The sequence below is a fragment of the Aythya fuligula genome, chromosome 2 (genome assembly GCF_009819795.1).
Source record: "Aythya fuligula isolate bAytFul2 chromosome 2, bAytFul2.pri, whole genome shotgun sequence".
Taxonomy (NCBI): Eukaryota; Metazoa; Chordata; class Aves; order Anseriformes; family Anatidae; genus Aythya; species Aythya fuligula.
The window spans coordinates 2,227,392-2,242,657 of NC_045560.1; the positions used below are offsets into that span (position 1 = coordinate 2,227,392).

Sequence of the window (15,266 nt, forward strand, 5' to 3'; positions counted from 1 at the left end):
AATGTTTTCTTCTCGTCGAGTTTCAAGGGCCATAGCTTGGAAAAGCTTGTTAATTTTTAAGGAAGTCAGTCTCTGGGCATTTGGCACTAAAATGTCAGCACAACAACTTAGAGGAAAAACAACCTGCTGGTTTCTTCAGCACGGAGTTATTCCAGCAAATTGGTGTTCAGTTCCTGATGGTCTTAAGGCTGGTTACATAAAATAATTGGTTATACAGCCCTACTGTGCTTAATTTCCCCGCTGCTCTGCTCTGTTTGCATCTGAGTCAGTGACTCAAGGATATTGCTCTCCTACCCCCACCTGCATGTGGACTGTTTAATTTGGAAACGTCAGGAAAGAAAACTGGAGGCTATGGAAATCCTGACTTCTGCAGCTCCACCAAAACCCTTGTTTGTTCCTCCCCTGGAGACTGCTGCTGCCTGTGTGCTGTCGCAAGATGGCAGTCAAGGACTGGCTTTTACCCTCTGCTTTTTTTTTTTTTTTTTTTTTTTTTTCTGTGGCTGCTTACAGGGTGAAAATACTGATTTTTTTTTTCTAACTTTTCTTTTTGCTAGAAGCTTAGGGGGCGAAAAGGTTCTGTCTTATGCATGCCAGCCTCTGTGCACACGTAAAATGTGTGTTCTCAGATAGCTCCTGTTGATTCAGAGCCTTGCAGGAGATGTGTCCTTGCAGCAGAGCTACCTCTGGCTCACCAAACTGGCTCAAAACCTTCTCTGCTCTTGGCAGCACAGAGACGTGGACGTTTCCACGACTGTCGTAGTCTCATCTGGATCCTGGCTGTTCATATGAGTCCTGTCTTCAAGTTGTGTGTATTGCCCATTTATATAAAAAAAGTGCTACAAAACTCTTGTTCCCAAGAGTTCAGGCTTGATTTCACATAGAAGGGGAATTTGCAAGGTGTTTTATACACACTAGATTATCTCAGACTATTTTTAGTTGCTTTGCATGTGTTTTCTGACTTTCTTTATTTTTGGACCAAGCTGCGTGGAGTGTTTAAATGCCGAAGACAGGGCAGCAAGGTTTGTTTTTTAACAGAGGCTCTTCTGTGCTGGATTAAGTCCAGCACTTTCCTAGCCAATAACGGCTGATAACAGCTCCCCTAGATTAAAAGGTGCAAGAAATCCTACAGTGTGTTAGCAGCATAACAACCTCGGGCAGTGCTGTCTTAATCCTATAGCTGGAGATTGGTATTCGCAGCTTTTTATCCCTTCCAAGGCTGCAGATTTTGCCCTGCACTTTGTTCAGAGGTTTTGTAGCTTCTCATCCTCCTGTGGAGGCAGCGGGTCCTGCAGTCCAACTGGGCGTAACAAAGCTAAACAGAATAGTGTTTTAAATGTTTCTGCCTCTTATTAAATTATTTTTTGCTAGAAAATTGCTGAGAAATGCCAGATCCCCTGCCCCTGTCTAGTTCTGTCTGTGTACTTGTGTTGTGTCCCCCTCCCATTCTCATCCTCAGGGAGATGAATGGGGGTGAAACGGACAGATTCCGTGGTTTTAATTAAATAATTAGTGTACAATGACACTTGGCTGATAAGAAACATGAAGAATCTTGTCTGGCAGTTTGCCTTCATGGGAATGTTTGTCACCCACTCCCCATTTTCCCATTTGAGGGGTATCACGGCAGGAATTCACCATAAGCAGCGTTTTGCAGTGCCTGGATCTCAGCTCTTTGCTGTACCACTAGTGCAGTGAATGCCTTGCTTGTCTTAAACCCCGATGGTGTCTGAGTCCAGCGACTCTCAGCCTGATAACCAAATAATTCCGGGGATTACCAGTTTGCAGTAACTACTTAAGAGGGATTTCAGGTTTGCTGCTCTGGGTTCAGTTTTGTCTCAGTTTTCACGGAGAGGCAACGCTGCCCCAAGCAGATGAGGGTTTGCTGCCAGCCACCTGGGCACCAGCCCTTCGATGTGGCAATGAATTCTGGCCTCTGATGTGCTTTCTGTCCCCTAGAGTTGCTTTTCTGTCCCCAAGAACTGCCATCAGTGTCCTGCCCTGGCTGCTGGCAGGTGGCAGCAGTAGCATTCGCCTCCTTCCTTCTCGGTGCCTCCTGAAGTGGGAGCGCTTTGGAGAGGTTTGCAGCGCCTCGAGGAGCTGAGATGTGTGTCTTGGGTTTTTAGCACCCAGCTGCAGCAGAAATAACAACCTTGCCTTGCAGCAGGGTAGTATCAGATACTGCAATAAGAGCTGCTGCTTTAAATAAAGGGCAGGGGGCAGGTTACATATACCAGGGATTGTGCTTGGCTGGGGTCACCCTGCTGTTTTGGGGGTTCACTGACTTCATTCTTGGGCTCTGTCTGCGATCCATCACTTTTAATGTCTTTTAATTAAAAAAGGTTAAGGGGAAGAAGAGGTATTGGGGGAGATTACTTATTTATCTGACTGGGAGGACCTTGCTGCTTGCTGTCAGTGCAGATGCAAACCCACACCCCACGTGAGCCCATTCCCCAGGTGCTGCCTTCAAAAGTTTCTCAGCAGTGTGGTCACCTCCAGTTTGGCACTGCACAAAACGGCTCAAACCCTTTCTAGCAGGATTTCAAGGCTCAACCTGGCTTTTCTGAGCACTCTTTTTCTCTTACAAAGTGCTGTGTAGCAAAGTGTAGGTCAACCTCTTCGATCCCAGTGCTCCTCCTTGCTGCTACAGGAGATGGCAGTCTTTGACCATGGGAATTTCTCTTGCAGCCACGGGACTCTTAGGAGGAGTGGTGCAGCCCAGCTCGCCGGCGGGAGGCAGAGAAGGAACAGACAACGACCAGGTTCAGCTGCAGAAACATGAGAAGGTTTCCCAGGAAGAGGCGAAAGAGCTTAAACAGGTATAAGCTGAGAATTTCCACAAGAGTTGTTTCTCTCCCTCCTTGTCCTCGCTGACATGCGTGTTCTTACTTCATCAGAAATGTAGTCGCAGTCCTTAAAAACAAACAAAACCAAACACGTCTGGCTAAACTTAAAAGAAAAAAGCCCGTCAAGCCTTTGCTTAAAATACACTGATAACTTTCCATTTTTTTTTTTTTGAACTATTTTGGACAAATTGGGGATTATTGGCAACATATATTAAATAATAGGGCTATAATCTGGGGATATCCTAACATTTCACCTGCTTTACCTGGAGAGTAAGAAGCTTAACAATTAGATAATTTTTTTATATATTTTTCAGTGTTTCCCCTATTCTGTTTTCCTCCTTTTAGTAAGAAGCAGTGGTTCTGTTTCTATTTCACCCACAAGCCTGAGCAGTGTTTTATAAATGCCTGGAGAGAACCTGTAGTTAAGAAACAAGTGTGCAGTCCGGCAGAGAAGGGGAAATAAGTTGGAGCTTCTGCTAGAATCTGCTTTAAAGTAATCTAGTGTGATATTATGCCTCTAAATGGCTCTTTAAGGAATTTCTTTCGTAACTGATGTTCAGAGCCTATTTTGTGTGGAATTCCTCTTTGTAGGACATGCTTGATCTGAAACAAGAACTAACTGAAAAAGCAAAGGAACGTGGTGTTAGGTTTTTGGTTACAGCAGGTTTACTTGTGATCACAGACACATCACAAGTGGTTGAAGGTTAAACTTTATTCTTAATTATTTTTTTCCTTAACATCTAATTCTCGTTGATACTCCATCTGTAGTTTGATCATAGCATCACGTGAAGTCTCTGTGAAGTCTGTTGCCTCTTAGCCAAGCCTGCAGCTTTCCAGACCCCTTCTTTTATGTTGTAGTTGGGAATTAGACCACAGCACGTTGTCAGCTGAGTGCATTTGAGAGTCACAAGCACATAGCAGTGAATTAAGTGACTCGAAAATAAAACTCCTTGCACGAAAAGTATATTTATGAACAGTAACCAAAAATATATTTGGGTAAGTGAGGGTTTAACGTCAGAAAAATGGGATTTCTGCAGAAATTCCATGCTGGATGGTGGACTAGAAGCAGTGTTAGATGGCCAGTGTTACTTAAAACAAAACACTTCAGGATTGACTAGAGCCCAAGAGACAATTCTGGTATTTATTTATACCTCACCAAGCCAAGAATTTTTTAAACCAGTTAATGATTTGGGGTAAACTTGTGGGTTGGGAAGGGTGGGGAGAGATTCTGAATGCCAAATTAACAGCCTATGAGTTGGCCTGATTTTTTTCCAGTAATTACTGAGCACCTGTTCCCTGAGAATCAGACCTTTTTAATCATCATTGCAGTCATTAATAATTTTAGAGTACATGCACTAATATGTATTAAACTGCTGTTTCTTTTCCTTACTAGAAATAACCATGTAAATGTACCATTGTAGACTGAAACTTGGTTATATTTTGTTTAAGGAAGCAAGGTCTTTTGAGTGAAACATCTAATTTGCACCTTTTCAAAATCAGAATGGGCTTTTAACACTTTAAAAGATGAGAAGGGAGAGCAGTTAAAGAGCTTATCACCACAATCTGTCGTTTTATCAAAAAAAAAATCAGCACTTTCTGAAGCAGCGTTGACCTTTTGGAGGATCTTAGGGAGGAGTATTTTTTAATCGTAGTTGTACAAATATCATCAATCTGTCATTCATGCATACATTGCTGTGTACAGCTATTAAGTATTCAGAAGGGCTTGTTGTTCCTCTCTTAAATGTCAGCTTTTCACCACTATAAATCTTGATTTGCAGCCAGACCCAAAAAAGCTGAATGCTGCATTAAGGGTTATCGGTCACGTAATACTTTTGAAGAGCCACAGTTTGTTATATCTTATAATAATAACAACAACAAAAAAAAGGCTTTCTAGGAATTGCTTCCCCGGAGCCAGTTGGGAACAGCTGAACAGCAAACAGCCGTGGTCAGTTCTTGATAATATCAAAGCAGTTGGCTGCAACAAGAGAATCAGAGGAAACGTAGGACAGGGGAGCTCAGCATCCTCCAACAAGTGATGTGAACGGGGAGCGAAGCCTCTCATCCCATACAGGCTGGTGTTTTTCTTCAGCTGTTCCCAGGAGTTCTCCAAACACTGCTTTTTCTCACTGCTCTGGAGCTCAAATAACTCTGTAGGGAGGTTTAGAGGAGAAGAAAGTGGAAGGATGTGGGATCAAAGGGGTGGGTGCCTGCTGGTAAACGTGGATTTGAAAGGTGCTGAGGCTGGGAATGTGTCCTAGTGAGGTTCAGGGGCAGCATCGTGATAAATAAACACCACAAAGGCCTTCAGGTGTTGTACCACCTGCAGTCAGAGGAGCAGAGGTCTTGAAACTACATCTGAGCAACACATTTAATGGTTATCTAAGTTCATATCAAGGCTTTATTTTAAGTTAAATTTGCCACACCAAATCTAGCTGTAGCTGGAAGCAGGTGAAGTCCATCAGTAAAGCAGGGCACAGAAATGGGAACTTTGTCATGTTTCCAACTGCGTGGCCTTACAAAGTCAGTTGTGATTTAGGTTATAGGGTGCTCCTTGCTGAGGTGTAGCTTGCTGCTTAGACCCTTTTTTTTTCTCCCCAAAAACATGGCTTATCAATAAATAGGATGCATCATCATCTCAGCCTGCAGCAGGGGCTTGTCTTTGTTGCAGCCGCTTCCAGCTCAGTTCCTGTGCTGAGTATGAGCAGGATGATGATTAATTACTTATGGAAAGCATTTAGAGATCAAAGGGGGGAAATATTATAAATGCAAAGCATTAATGTGCACTGAAAACCATGCCACTTGTGGCATCACTCCTTGTGAATGAACTAAGGCTGTTGGAAGTCCTTGTGTTTGACTGCAGTGTTTTTCTGAGCAGTTTCATTTCTCGAGGACTGTTTATGACCTTTTATTCCCTGATTGTCAGTAGTGTGAACATTTGTTTAAAAAAGAGAAAAACAAAACCCACCCAATGACCAAAACAAAAGCACAAAACCCCCAAAGCTCGGCTCTGTTCCCCTCATTACTACTTAAAAGACAAGTAGAACTTGTAAGCTGGGGGAGTTTGTGATGAGCAGATTAAGTGTTGACTCCTCTCTTCTCCTTTAAAAGAAAAGCACTTGCTGTGATTATAATAGCTGTTTTGCAACAGGAATTGTTGAATTATACCAAATTCCTTCTGTTAAAGCTGGATGCCCTGAACAGCCTGCAGTTGTGACTTCGTGCCTGAGTAAAAGACGTCGCCAGGACACGGTGAAGGGCTGTTTCTGTTAAAAGCAGAGCTCACACTGCCACAAACTCCATCCCTAACTGTGCTATAAGAGGTGGAGGAAGAAGCCTATGGAGTTCCTGTGGTCTCTGGCTGAGCCTCTGCCTACCGCCTCGCTGCGGCTGACATAATGGCACTGGGTGTGGGAGGGGGTGGGATAATATTAGCTTAAGGGCTGTGGTCGAGGAGGGGGAGTAGTTCTGCTCGCTGGATTTGAAATTGTTTTGCCAAACCAGTGCTTTCTAATTTCCTCACGGGCTCCTGCCAAAGAGCCGTTGCCCTGATATTTACTGTGTCTGCACATCACACATGCCATGAAGACAGAGATAGCGTTAAAGTCGTTAATTCCACAACATCTGAGGGGAAAAAAAACACATCCCGGTGCTTCCCCCATGTCTCCTCAGGTCTAGAAGGTTCCATTTCCATCTCTTGCTACATTCAGTGTTTATTTGCCCTTTGATCGTGCCATCATCTCAGGAAATCACAACCGTTAGGTCAGAGAAAAAGCGTTTTGTTGAGGAACCGTTCGCTCCAAGTGCTAAATACCAAATTTGCTCATAGCATGGCCTTGTTCCACGGCCAATAGCAAGCACCGGGCGGCTGATCTTAACAGACATGTGTAATGATTGTGCCCTGGATTTTGTTTTTTGAAGGCGCAATGTGGGGAAAGAAGTGCGGTCCTCACAGCTCATGCTCTGTATTTGCTTGTGTGTAACTTAAATGTTTTGTGATAGCAAAATAAATGGTGGTAATAAAGCCTGGGAAACTGAGTTTGTCACAGCTGCTTGGGCTTTTTTTTTTTTTTTTTTCTAGACAAGGCTGCTGGTGTGCTAGTGCCACCAACATTTTTTCCTCTAAATTTTTAAAAAATTATGCATCAGCACAAGAAGAAATAATGGGAAAAGCAGGTAACAATAAATAAGGAAGTAGCAACCCTTTCATGCTTCCCTAGGAGCTGATGCTGTAAAATCTGTCTACTGTCGTGCCCTTCAGAGAGACGAGACCTCTTGTCCTGGCAGACTTACCCATTCCAGCATTTGCAGCTTCCAGTTTTGTGCTACAAGAGACCACCTTTTCCTAGAGCAGCCAGAAGCACTTTTGCTGTGGCTGGTGTAGAGCTTGGTTATTCACACACCAAATGCAGCCCTCGACCAGGCAGAAAAAACATGTAAGCTTTGCAGAGCTACAGGCAAGCACTGATGACAGCAAACAGAAGCTACCCAAACAGGAGGAGTGCTAAAGCAGTGTAAATCCTTACATTTTTATTAGGGTAAGTTACACTTGTGGCATTAACTTCACCAAATCTCCTCTAGAGGCTTATGCTGTGGTGGTGTAAGGTGGAGCTGCTCCCTGCTGGTCCACAGCCTGTCTACAGGTGGACGACCCTTTTATCGTTTCAGTGCTGATCACTCAGTCCCTAATGTGGGTTTGAGTTTATCAGGGGACAATGATTTGGGATTTCCTAGGTACTGTCCCCTTTCTCACTCTCCTGAAATATGTTCAGCACGCAGATGAAGCAACGCCTTAAATCATCCACCTCAGAGCCTGTTCGCACCACAGTTCAGAATACTGCAAAGGACAGTTTGTTGTTTCCTAAGAACAGGTAAATTTGTCCTGGAAGGCTGCATCCACGAGCCTTTTCTGGTTACATGTGCTCTGCTCTAGCATTCAAACCTCATCTCCTTTGCACAGGCCAACTGAAGCAAACTATTGGAGGATTTCAGGGAGTTCAAACTACAATTGGCAATATTTTCTGCATTTTCACACTTTCCTTATTTTATTTTTACCACTGGATACTCAGTATATGGAGGTGATTATTTTACAAGCTTGAGATTAAAAATTGCATTATTACAATGGCATCTCAGGACCCAAACCAAAGTCAGGTCTCCATTGTAAGACCTCTGGGGTACAATTTCTGCTTTACTGGGCTTGGTGCCTTGGGTCTAGGTCTTCAGGTGATCTGGTAAAGGGGTAAATAATAGGGTTAAGTACTGAGGAGGTTCATGGGGCTTGGGGTCCTCTGCTGTTGTTCCAGCTGTGTCTGCACTGCACTTGTTTCCAGCTGAGCTGGGCATCTCAGATCCTACTACAGCCAAAGGAGGGAGAACTGGGCATTACTCTAACCTCTCCTTAAGCAGATAGATTAATGAAACAGAGCAGAGGAGTCACAATCTCAGTTGTAATACATTACCAGGTCCCTGCAGTCTGTACAAGAATTTTGGGATTATATAGCGTGGATGGACACCTATTGTCCCAGAGAAGCCTAAATCTGCTGTGGTTGAACATTTGACACATTTCTGTTTTACAGCCTTATTTGTTAAGGTCCTGAAGAGACAAGGAACACAAGTGCAGCGCTTTAAAGGGGAAAAAGCTGGGGAATATTCAGGAACTTGCCTGAAGTTGGTCAGAAAATCTTGGGCATAGCCAGGGCACTAAATCAGACTTTCCAAATCATAATCTGGTGGCATAAATTCCAGGCTGTGTTAGCGTGAGGCTGACCAGTGCCTGGCAAAATGTGCCTTTAAAATGGGTCTTTGATGGGCTCATACCTGCTCTGTGTAAGAGATAAAGGGTTTCACATGGAGATTTCGTGTCTTGGTTCATGGTCCAAAGTGTGGGCTGGCACGGAAGGTGCTGCAGCTCTGAGCAGCTGGCAGGACTGGAGCAGTGATAACTGGACATCTCACCAACATTTTGCCTTGCAAAAGCAGTGACCAGCTTTGGCCATGTTTCAGATTCCAGTAACTCTTCCCAGCAAGCTCTGTGGGCTCTGCTGGAAAAGCACCTTACCCGTTTCCTTTTCTCTTCTCAACAATTGTGTCTTTTTCTGTATTTTCAACGTGAAGTCAGCTCAAACAAATGCAAAGTTTATCAAAAGTCATCTGGTTTGCAACTAAAAAGAAACTTTTTCATGGCAAACCTGAGCCATTTGTGGCACAACATTGACTCAGAAATGAATGGAGTGCCTCTTGGAGAGGTGGGAAGGGGCAGTGTCCTTTCCAGCACCCTGTTGTGGCAGCCCCCCCTTGCTGTGTAGGTGTCTTGGAGGAAGCTACGTGCACTTATCTTCTGCACTTATCTTCTGCACTCAACAGATTTCACAAAATAAGGTGGTGTGGGTGAGGATGTTGCTTAGGACAGCTGAACCTGCCACTCTGCAAATGATGAAGGGTATGCTGGAGGAGCAAAATCTCTCCTTAAAGCAGCACAGAGATTTAAAGTATTTTTTCGAGTGGAGATTGCAACCTGTAGTCCTTTCTGTCGGCTGAGCATCGGAGCTGGCTCTGCTTTGAGTCAGGGAAGTGGACCAGGAGGACCCCAGAGCTCTCTTCCAGTCTTTGTTATGCTGTGACACAGTGAAAGCAAGGCTGCTGTCCGTGTTGCTTGGTAGGATTCATTCCTTGTAGCACTTTCTTTTATGTATTTATATATATGCTTGCAGAAGCAGCTTGAAGGGAGGACTTAGAGCTCTTCCCAATTCCAAGCAGTAAACGCACTTCCTCAGGAGAGGCAGGACCTTATCTCAGCCCTGTTTCCTGGCTCACGCACAGGATGGATCTGATCACGTCATTTTTCTTTCTGGTGCGTATCCCACACGCATCTGTTACCTCCAGTTGGGGGAATTCAGTGACAAGTAACACTTCAGCAACAAGTTTCACCGTTACAGCGAAAGAACCCGAAGTGTTTCATTTGGGACAGAAACAGTGTTTTCTTCACTTGTAGTTTTGGTAAGAACAGAAATAGGTAGATTAGGCTTGATCCATGGTTTGCTTTGTATTTCTGCTTTGGCAGCCAAATTGCAAAAGCAGTTATTCACACAGCCGTATTTCTGGCCACTTGTGATTTATGGAAGGAGCCGAGAGATATTTTACAAGATAAATCTCACTACGGTGGCTGACGTCCAGCTCCAGTCAAAGAAGTCTGTCTGCATAAAATTCCCCTGCCGTTCCCGTTAGATACAGTGCTCCTCGCTGCTTTTCTCTGACCCAGCTGCAAACGGTGGGATTGCAGTGGAGTTCAGTCCCACACGTGGAAATGGGGCTGATGATGTTTCATAGCAGCTTTCTGTGGACTGATACGTATTGTAGGAGAATAAACTGTTCTGTGATATATATTGTAGAAGAAAAACTGTTCTGTGATTCTACGAAAACCAAGAAAACAGTTTGCCAGTTGTTACGCCAAAAAAAAAAAAAAAAAAGTAAAATAAATGGGTGTGTGGAGGACAATTTCTTTTCCCTATTTTAGCAAAAAACATGTATTTCTGTGAACTCCACGGACTCTAGTTCTGGTACCTTCAGTGTTGTTACATAGATGCTTATGCATCACAGCAGCTGATGGTGTAGACTGCTAGTGCTGGGAGAATTTGTTGGTACTTGAGTGATAATTGAGATTATTACTGCAGTTGATGGGATGAACTGCTCACGTTGACCAGGCAGCATGAAGATATCCTCATGGACCCCTGTGTGGATGCTAAAGGAAGCAGATCATGTAGGCCAGCAGAGACAGCCACATTAAGATCTGAAGGAACTGCGAGGCTGCGTTTCCAGCTGTTATAACGTGATGTAGCTCTGCTTTCCAGATCTCCCCCTGATGCATTTGAAGGAAGGCAGCGGAGACTTGCCTGCTTAGCAGGTGCTCTCAGTTCCTGCTACCAGGATTAAGGGAGTAGCCACAAGAGGGAAGAAAAAGCAGTGATATAACTCATGCCTTAGATCGCTGCAATACAAAAAAAAACCACCTTTCTCCAGCCTATTTGAAAAGTTCTGGCAGTCAGGGGAAGTCCCTAGTGACTGGGAAAAGGGAAACATCACTTCAATTTTTAAAAGGGGCAGAAAGGAGAACCTGGAGAACCACAGACCAGCAAGCCTCGTCTCTGTGCCTGGGAAGATCATGGAACAGCTCCTCCTGGAAGCAATGTTAAAGCATATGGAAGACAAGGAGGTGACTTTATACAGCCTGCAAGGCTTGACCAAGGGCAAATCCTGCCTGAAAAATTCTGTGGTGGAGTGATTGCATCAGCAGACGAGGGAAAAGCAACAGATACCATCTACCTGGGCTTGTGTTAGACCTTTGACACGGTCCAAAACATCTTTATCTTGACCATGGTCTTTGTTTGACCATTCAGTGGATAAGGATTTGGCTGGATGGACACACCTGGATCAGGGCGATCCCAAACATCAGTACATAGGGGGATGGATGGATTGGGAGCAGCTCTGTGGAGGAGGGCTTGGAAGTGCTGGTGGATGAAAGATTGGGTATGAGCTGGCAGGGCATGTTCACAGCCCAGAAAGCCAACTGTATCCTGGGCTGCACCAAAAGAAGTGCAGCTGGCAGGCTGGGGGTGGTTATTATAAGGGTGGTGAGGCCCTGGCTGTCCCCAGGAGCTGTGGGTGCCCCATCCCTGGCAGTGCCCAAGGCCAGGCTGGATGGGGCTGTGGCAGCCTGGGCTAGTGGGAGGTTGTACTTCAAAGGTCCCTTCCAGCCCAAACTATTCTATGATTTTGGGTACAGACAGAGCTAATTTAACCTTCTTGACATCCACTCATACAGCACCACTCGTTAGTCCCTTGAAAATGACTTGCTTGGTTGCCTAAGTCTCATTTTTTCCCTTCTGTATTATTGTGTTAGTAGTACAACTTTACTGCTTCCCTGTAGTTAAACAAATTTTTATGTTCTTTTACCTCATTTCTGCCTAATCTTGCTACACCTTTCGCCGTGTGATTCATTTCTGGCATTGTAACAGCTGTGCTCTGTGTCCACATCATGCTCTCGGGGTGTGCAGCATCTTAGGACAAGCTCCTGCTTTAGAAGGAGACCTGCCAAGGAGATAATAACAGAACAGCCAGGAAGCTGACCTTTACACTGATTTTTGTTTCTGATTTTCCCATAAAACACTAACTTTTCAGGTTTGGTTCTTCTGGTCTTCAGTGCATTGTTGCACATCTCACTTCAGCTTAGCAGAGCAAGAACTCTATCTTTTAATCCGGGATGCCTCCAGCATGCTTCAGGGCATGACTTCAAATTATTTGGTCCTTTAGAGAAAAGAAATAACCAATTGCCTTTTGTCTATTACACTTCTCAAAGAAATGGCTGGTCGTTCGCTCAAAGCTCTTGGCTTTTTCTCCCAACAGATACTGCAGAAGCTGAAGAGTCTCGCCTTGGAGACAGAAGCAGAGCTGGAGAGGCAGGACGAAGCTCTCGATTCCATCACTACCTCCGTGGACCGAGCGACGCTGAACATCGACAAGCAGAACCGCAGGATGAAGAAACTAACGTAGCACCCCCAGGAGCTGGTGGGGACGGTACCACGAGGAAGAGGGGAGCAGGGGATTGTGTTTTTAAAGACTGTTACTTTACAGACGTTGTGTGGGAGCTGTTTGCAATACGGTCTGGAATACAGTCCTGTTGATGTTGAGTTTCAGATAGTTCTGAAAATGTTTCCAGACTTCGGATGATGTTTGAGGGCTGCTTTAGGATTAAAAAGGCCAAGCCTTTTAATTGTGGTTAAACAATTATAGTGGCTTCTTTACTACAGAAAATCTGTAAATAGAAGGGGATGCGATTTCATCAAAATGAACTTTTATGCGTTTTTTTTTATGTTGTTGCTTTTGAAAGTTTTTTTTTATTGTAACAAAGAAGTGAAATGAGCTGCATGTGAGACTACTTTAGGTGATTACAGCCTATTAATTCTCTCTCAAGGTCTTTCTTGAAAATAGTTAATAGCTGAACTAACGGCCAGATGTCCAACTGCAAGTCACTGAGGGTTTTTTTTTTTTTTTTTGCAAGTTAATGCTGAGGTGAGTAAATGATGGTGATAAAACCTTGTGTTCACTGAACAAGTAGTTTTAATAGGTTTTGATCATGTTTTTAGTGTACCCAGAAATTTTATAAGAATAGTGAAGGCTTAGTGGCAACAGCTGTCTGTTGTGCCTTGTCCTGGGAAGTCAGCAAAGTTTAGGTAATGTCCATGTATTGGTAAAGACATCAACTTAAGGAACAGTTCTCATTTTTCCCCCCCGTTGGATAAACGTTTTCCTAATTTAAGTCACTTATAAAAAATAAGTGTCCCCAAAAAGGGATTCCTGATCTTTGATGATCATCTGCACCTTTTTATTTGTTTTTATTCTTCCCCTGTTCCCTTTCTCACACAATTAGGGAAAGAATTGATTCTGGAGTGAAGGAAGCGATTTTCTTCATGGATGAATTTATTCGGGACATCTCTTGGAGTGCACTGTGTGCACCTCTCACTTGCACACAGTGGTTTTATATTTTTGGCAATAGCATTGTCCTCAGAGCATCATGAACACGGTGTTTGTTTAGCGTGGTGCTAAACTACCTGGTGGGAGCTGGGCTGCCACATCCCTGATGGAGGGTGGTGGAAGGTCTCTTGCACCCCTGCTTCTCTGTACATTCATTTTCCAGGGATCTCCCAGATGTTTGACTCTCCAAATGGGAACTTCATGTGTTGTGGAGAGTGTCATCTGGTTTTTGTGCATCTACTCCAGGTTAATAGGTTGAGGGGCCTATGGCTGGAGCCGTGTGACATTTGCAATGGTAGGACATCTGCCTGTCTTGTGGTTATTATTTCTTTGCATTAACTGGTAATGAAACATTTCAAGACTTCTTGTAGCCCTGTCTATTTAAAATAAAAGGGAATATTGCCAATTGTTCTCTAACAGGTTTTGTTTACAGTTAGCTCCGTTGAGACTACAGGACAATGGAGACCTTTTCCCTTCCTAACTTGGCAGATGCAAGGTAGGAGGGATTCTAGGTAATCCAAACCATAGAATCATAGCATCATCTAGATTGGAAAAGACCTCTAGGATCATCTAGTCCAAAAGACAGACTTGCTGTTCACTGCACATTTCATCAAGTCTTACTGTTGACCAGCTGCTTTGTTCAAAGTAGCTGTTGTAATTTATTTTTTTTATGGTTTTGTATTAAAAAAAAATCTTGTATTGCTTTCAAATACAACCCATAACTCTGTTGGTGCAATATTTTTAACTCGTAAAGCTTTGAACTATCTATTCACTGATAGCTGATGTGAAATTTTCCTGTTTAAGAGTAACACAGCCTTTTAAAGAAATATATGGTAGATTACAGTGTGTTGTTTTCAAGACCTTACTCTACGTTGCTTTATATTACTTCAAATTAGTTTGTTAGTACTTGAGGAAATTGTACTTCTGCACTGCAAGTCCTTCATTTTCAGTCCAAGTTGTTACTGGCATGCACTTTACTTATTTGCTGAATATGGTCAATATATACATACACACTATGTACTGTGAAATAAAATACTGTCTGTTCTCATTCTTGTTTGTTTCTGATACCCAAATCACTGTTGTTTTACTGTGAAAGGATCATATGTTTACACAACTATATCATGAAGTTACAAACGCACTTTTCACAAAATCTGTGTTAACTGAACCTGGTGCTGACTGGGAGTGGGTCTCTACACTGAATTAGTCCGGATCAGGACTGCCAAAAGTAAATGCTAATTACACATCGTTGAGTGTATCATTCTTTGTGCCATATTTTTATTGTTGTAGTTTCTATCTCTAACTCTTGCATCTGATTCAGTACTCTGTGTTAGTCTGTGTCCGTGCTAAAACAAAGTTGTAATGTGGTTTGTAAGAAGTGCCCCATTCTAGAGCTGTACTGCCTAGCCGAATTTCACATGCCTGGAGGACTTCCATTCTGTAGTTTCTTATTAAATACCTTGTAATAGTGGTCTCCTCTCTTGAATTCATTTGGCTGAGAAGTGATGACAAATGCTCTGTCCTCTCCTTTGTCATACCGTGAAACAGAACTCTGTAAAACTTCGCACTGGATTGTATTTTAGGACAGGATGTTTTCTTTTTATTAAAAAAAATAAAATAAAATAAAAAGCAAAATATTATCAATGTACTTATCAGCCATCAGCAGCTGGACAATGAATTGGGTGAACGTGAGCACAGTGCACGTGGTGGTTGGTGCTCTGTCATGGGGACTGGTGCCCAGGAGCTGCTCCAGCTCTTAGTGTCTTAGTGGGCTGGGAACTGCCTGGATACATGCCAATGTGAGGATTCCCAAATAGAGGATTTTCTCCAGTCAAAACTTCTCTTACTATGGTGATTTTGTTTGTTATAGCCAAAAGTGCTTAGAAAATCCTGAGTTCCAAACCC

At 43.4% G+C, this 15,266-nt stretch overlaps 1 protein-coding gene across 8 annotated transcripts in view; it reads left to right on the forward strand.

Moving 5' to 3' along the window:
* The window catches only part of SNAP47 (synaptosome associated protein 47), a 27,858-nt gene extending 13,027 nt beyond the window's left edge, over nucleotides 1-14,831 (forward strand). For 7 of the 8 annotated variants that reach the window (XM_032183352.1, XM_032183354.1, XM_032183346.1 and 4 more), the window contains 2 exons: nucleotides 2,683-2,813; nucleotides 12,237-12,437. In XM_032183352.1, coding sequence (XP_032039243.1) covers nucleotides 2,683-2,813; nucleotides 12,237-12,383 — 278 coding nt within the window. In that variant the 3' untranslated portion in view covers nucleotides 12,384-12,437. Of the gene's footprint in view, nucleotides 1-2,682; nucleotides 2,814-12,236 lie in introns of all 8 variants that reach the window. The other variant, XM_032183353.1, reaches the window with a different exon arrangement.
* Nucleotides 14,832-15,266: the final 435 nt, after the last annotated feature.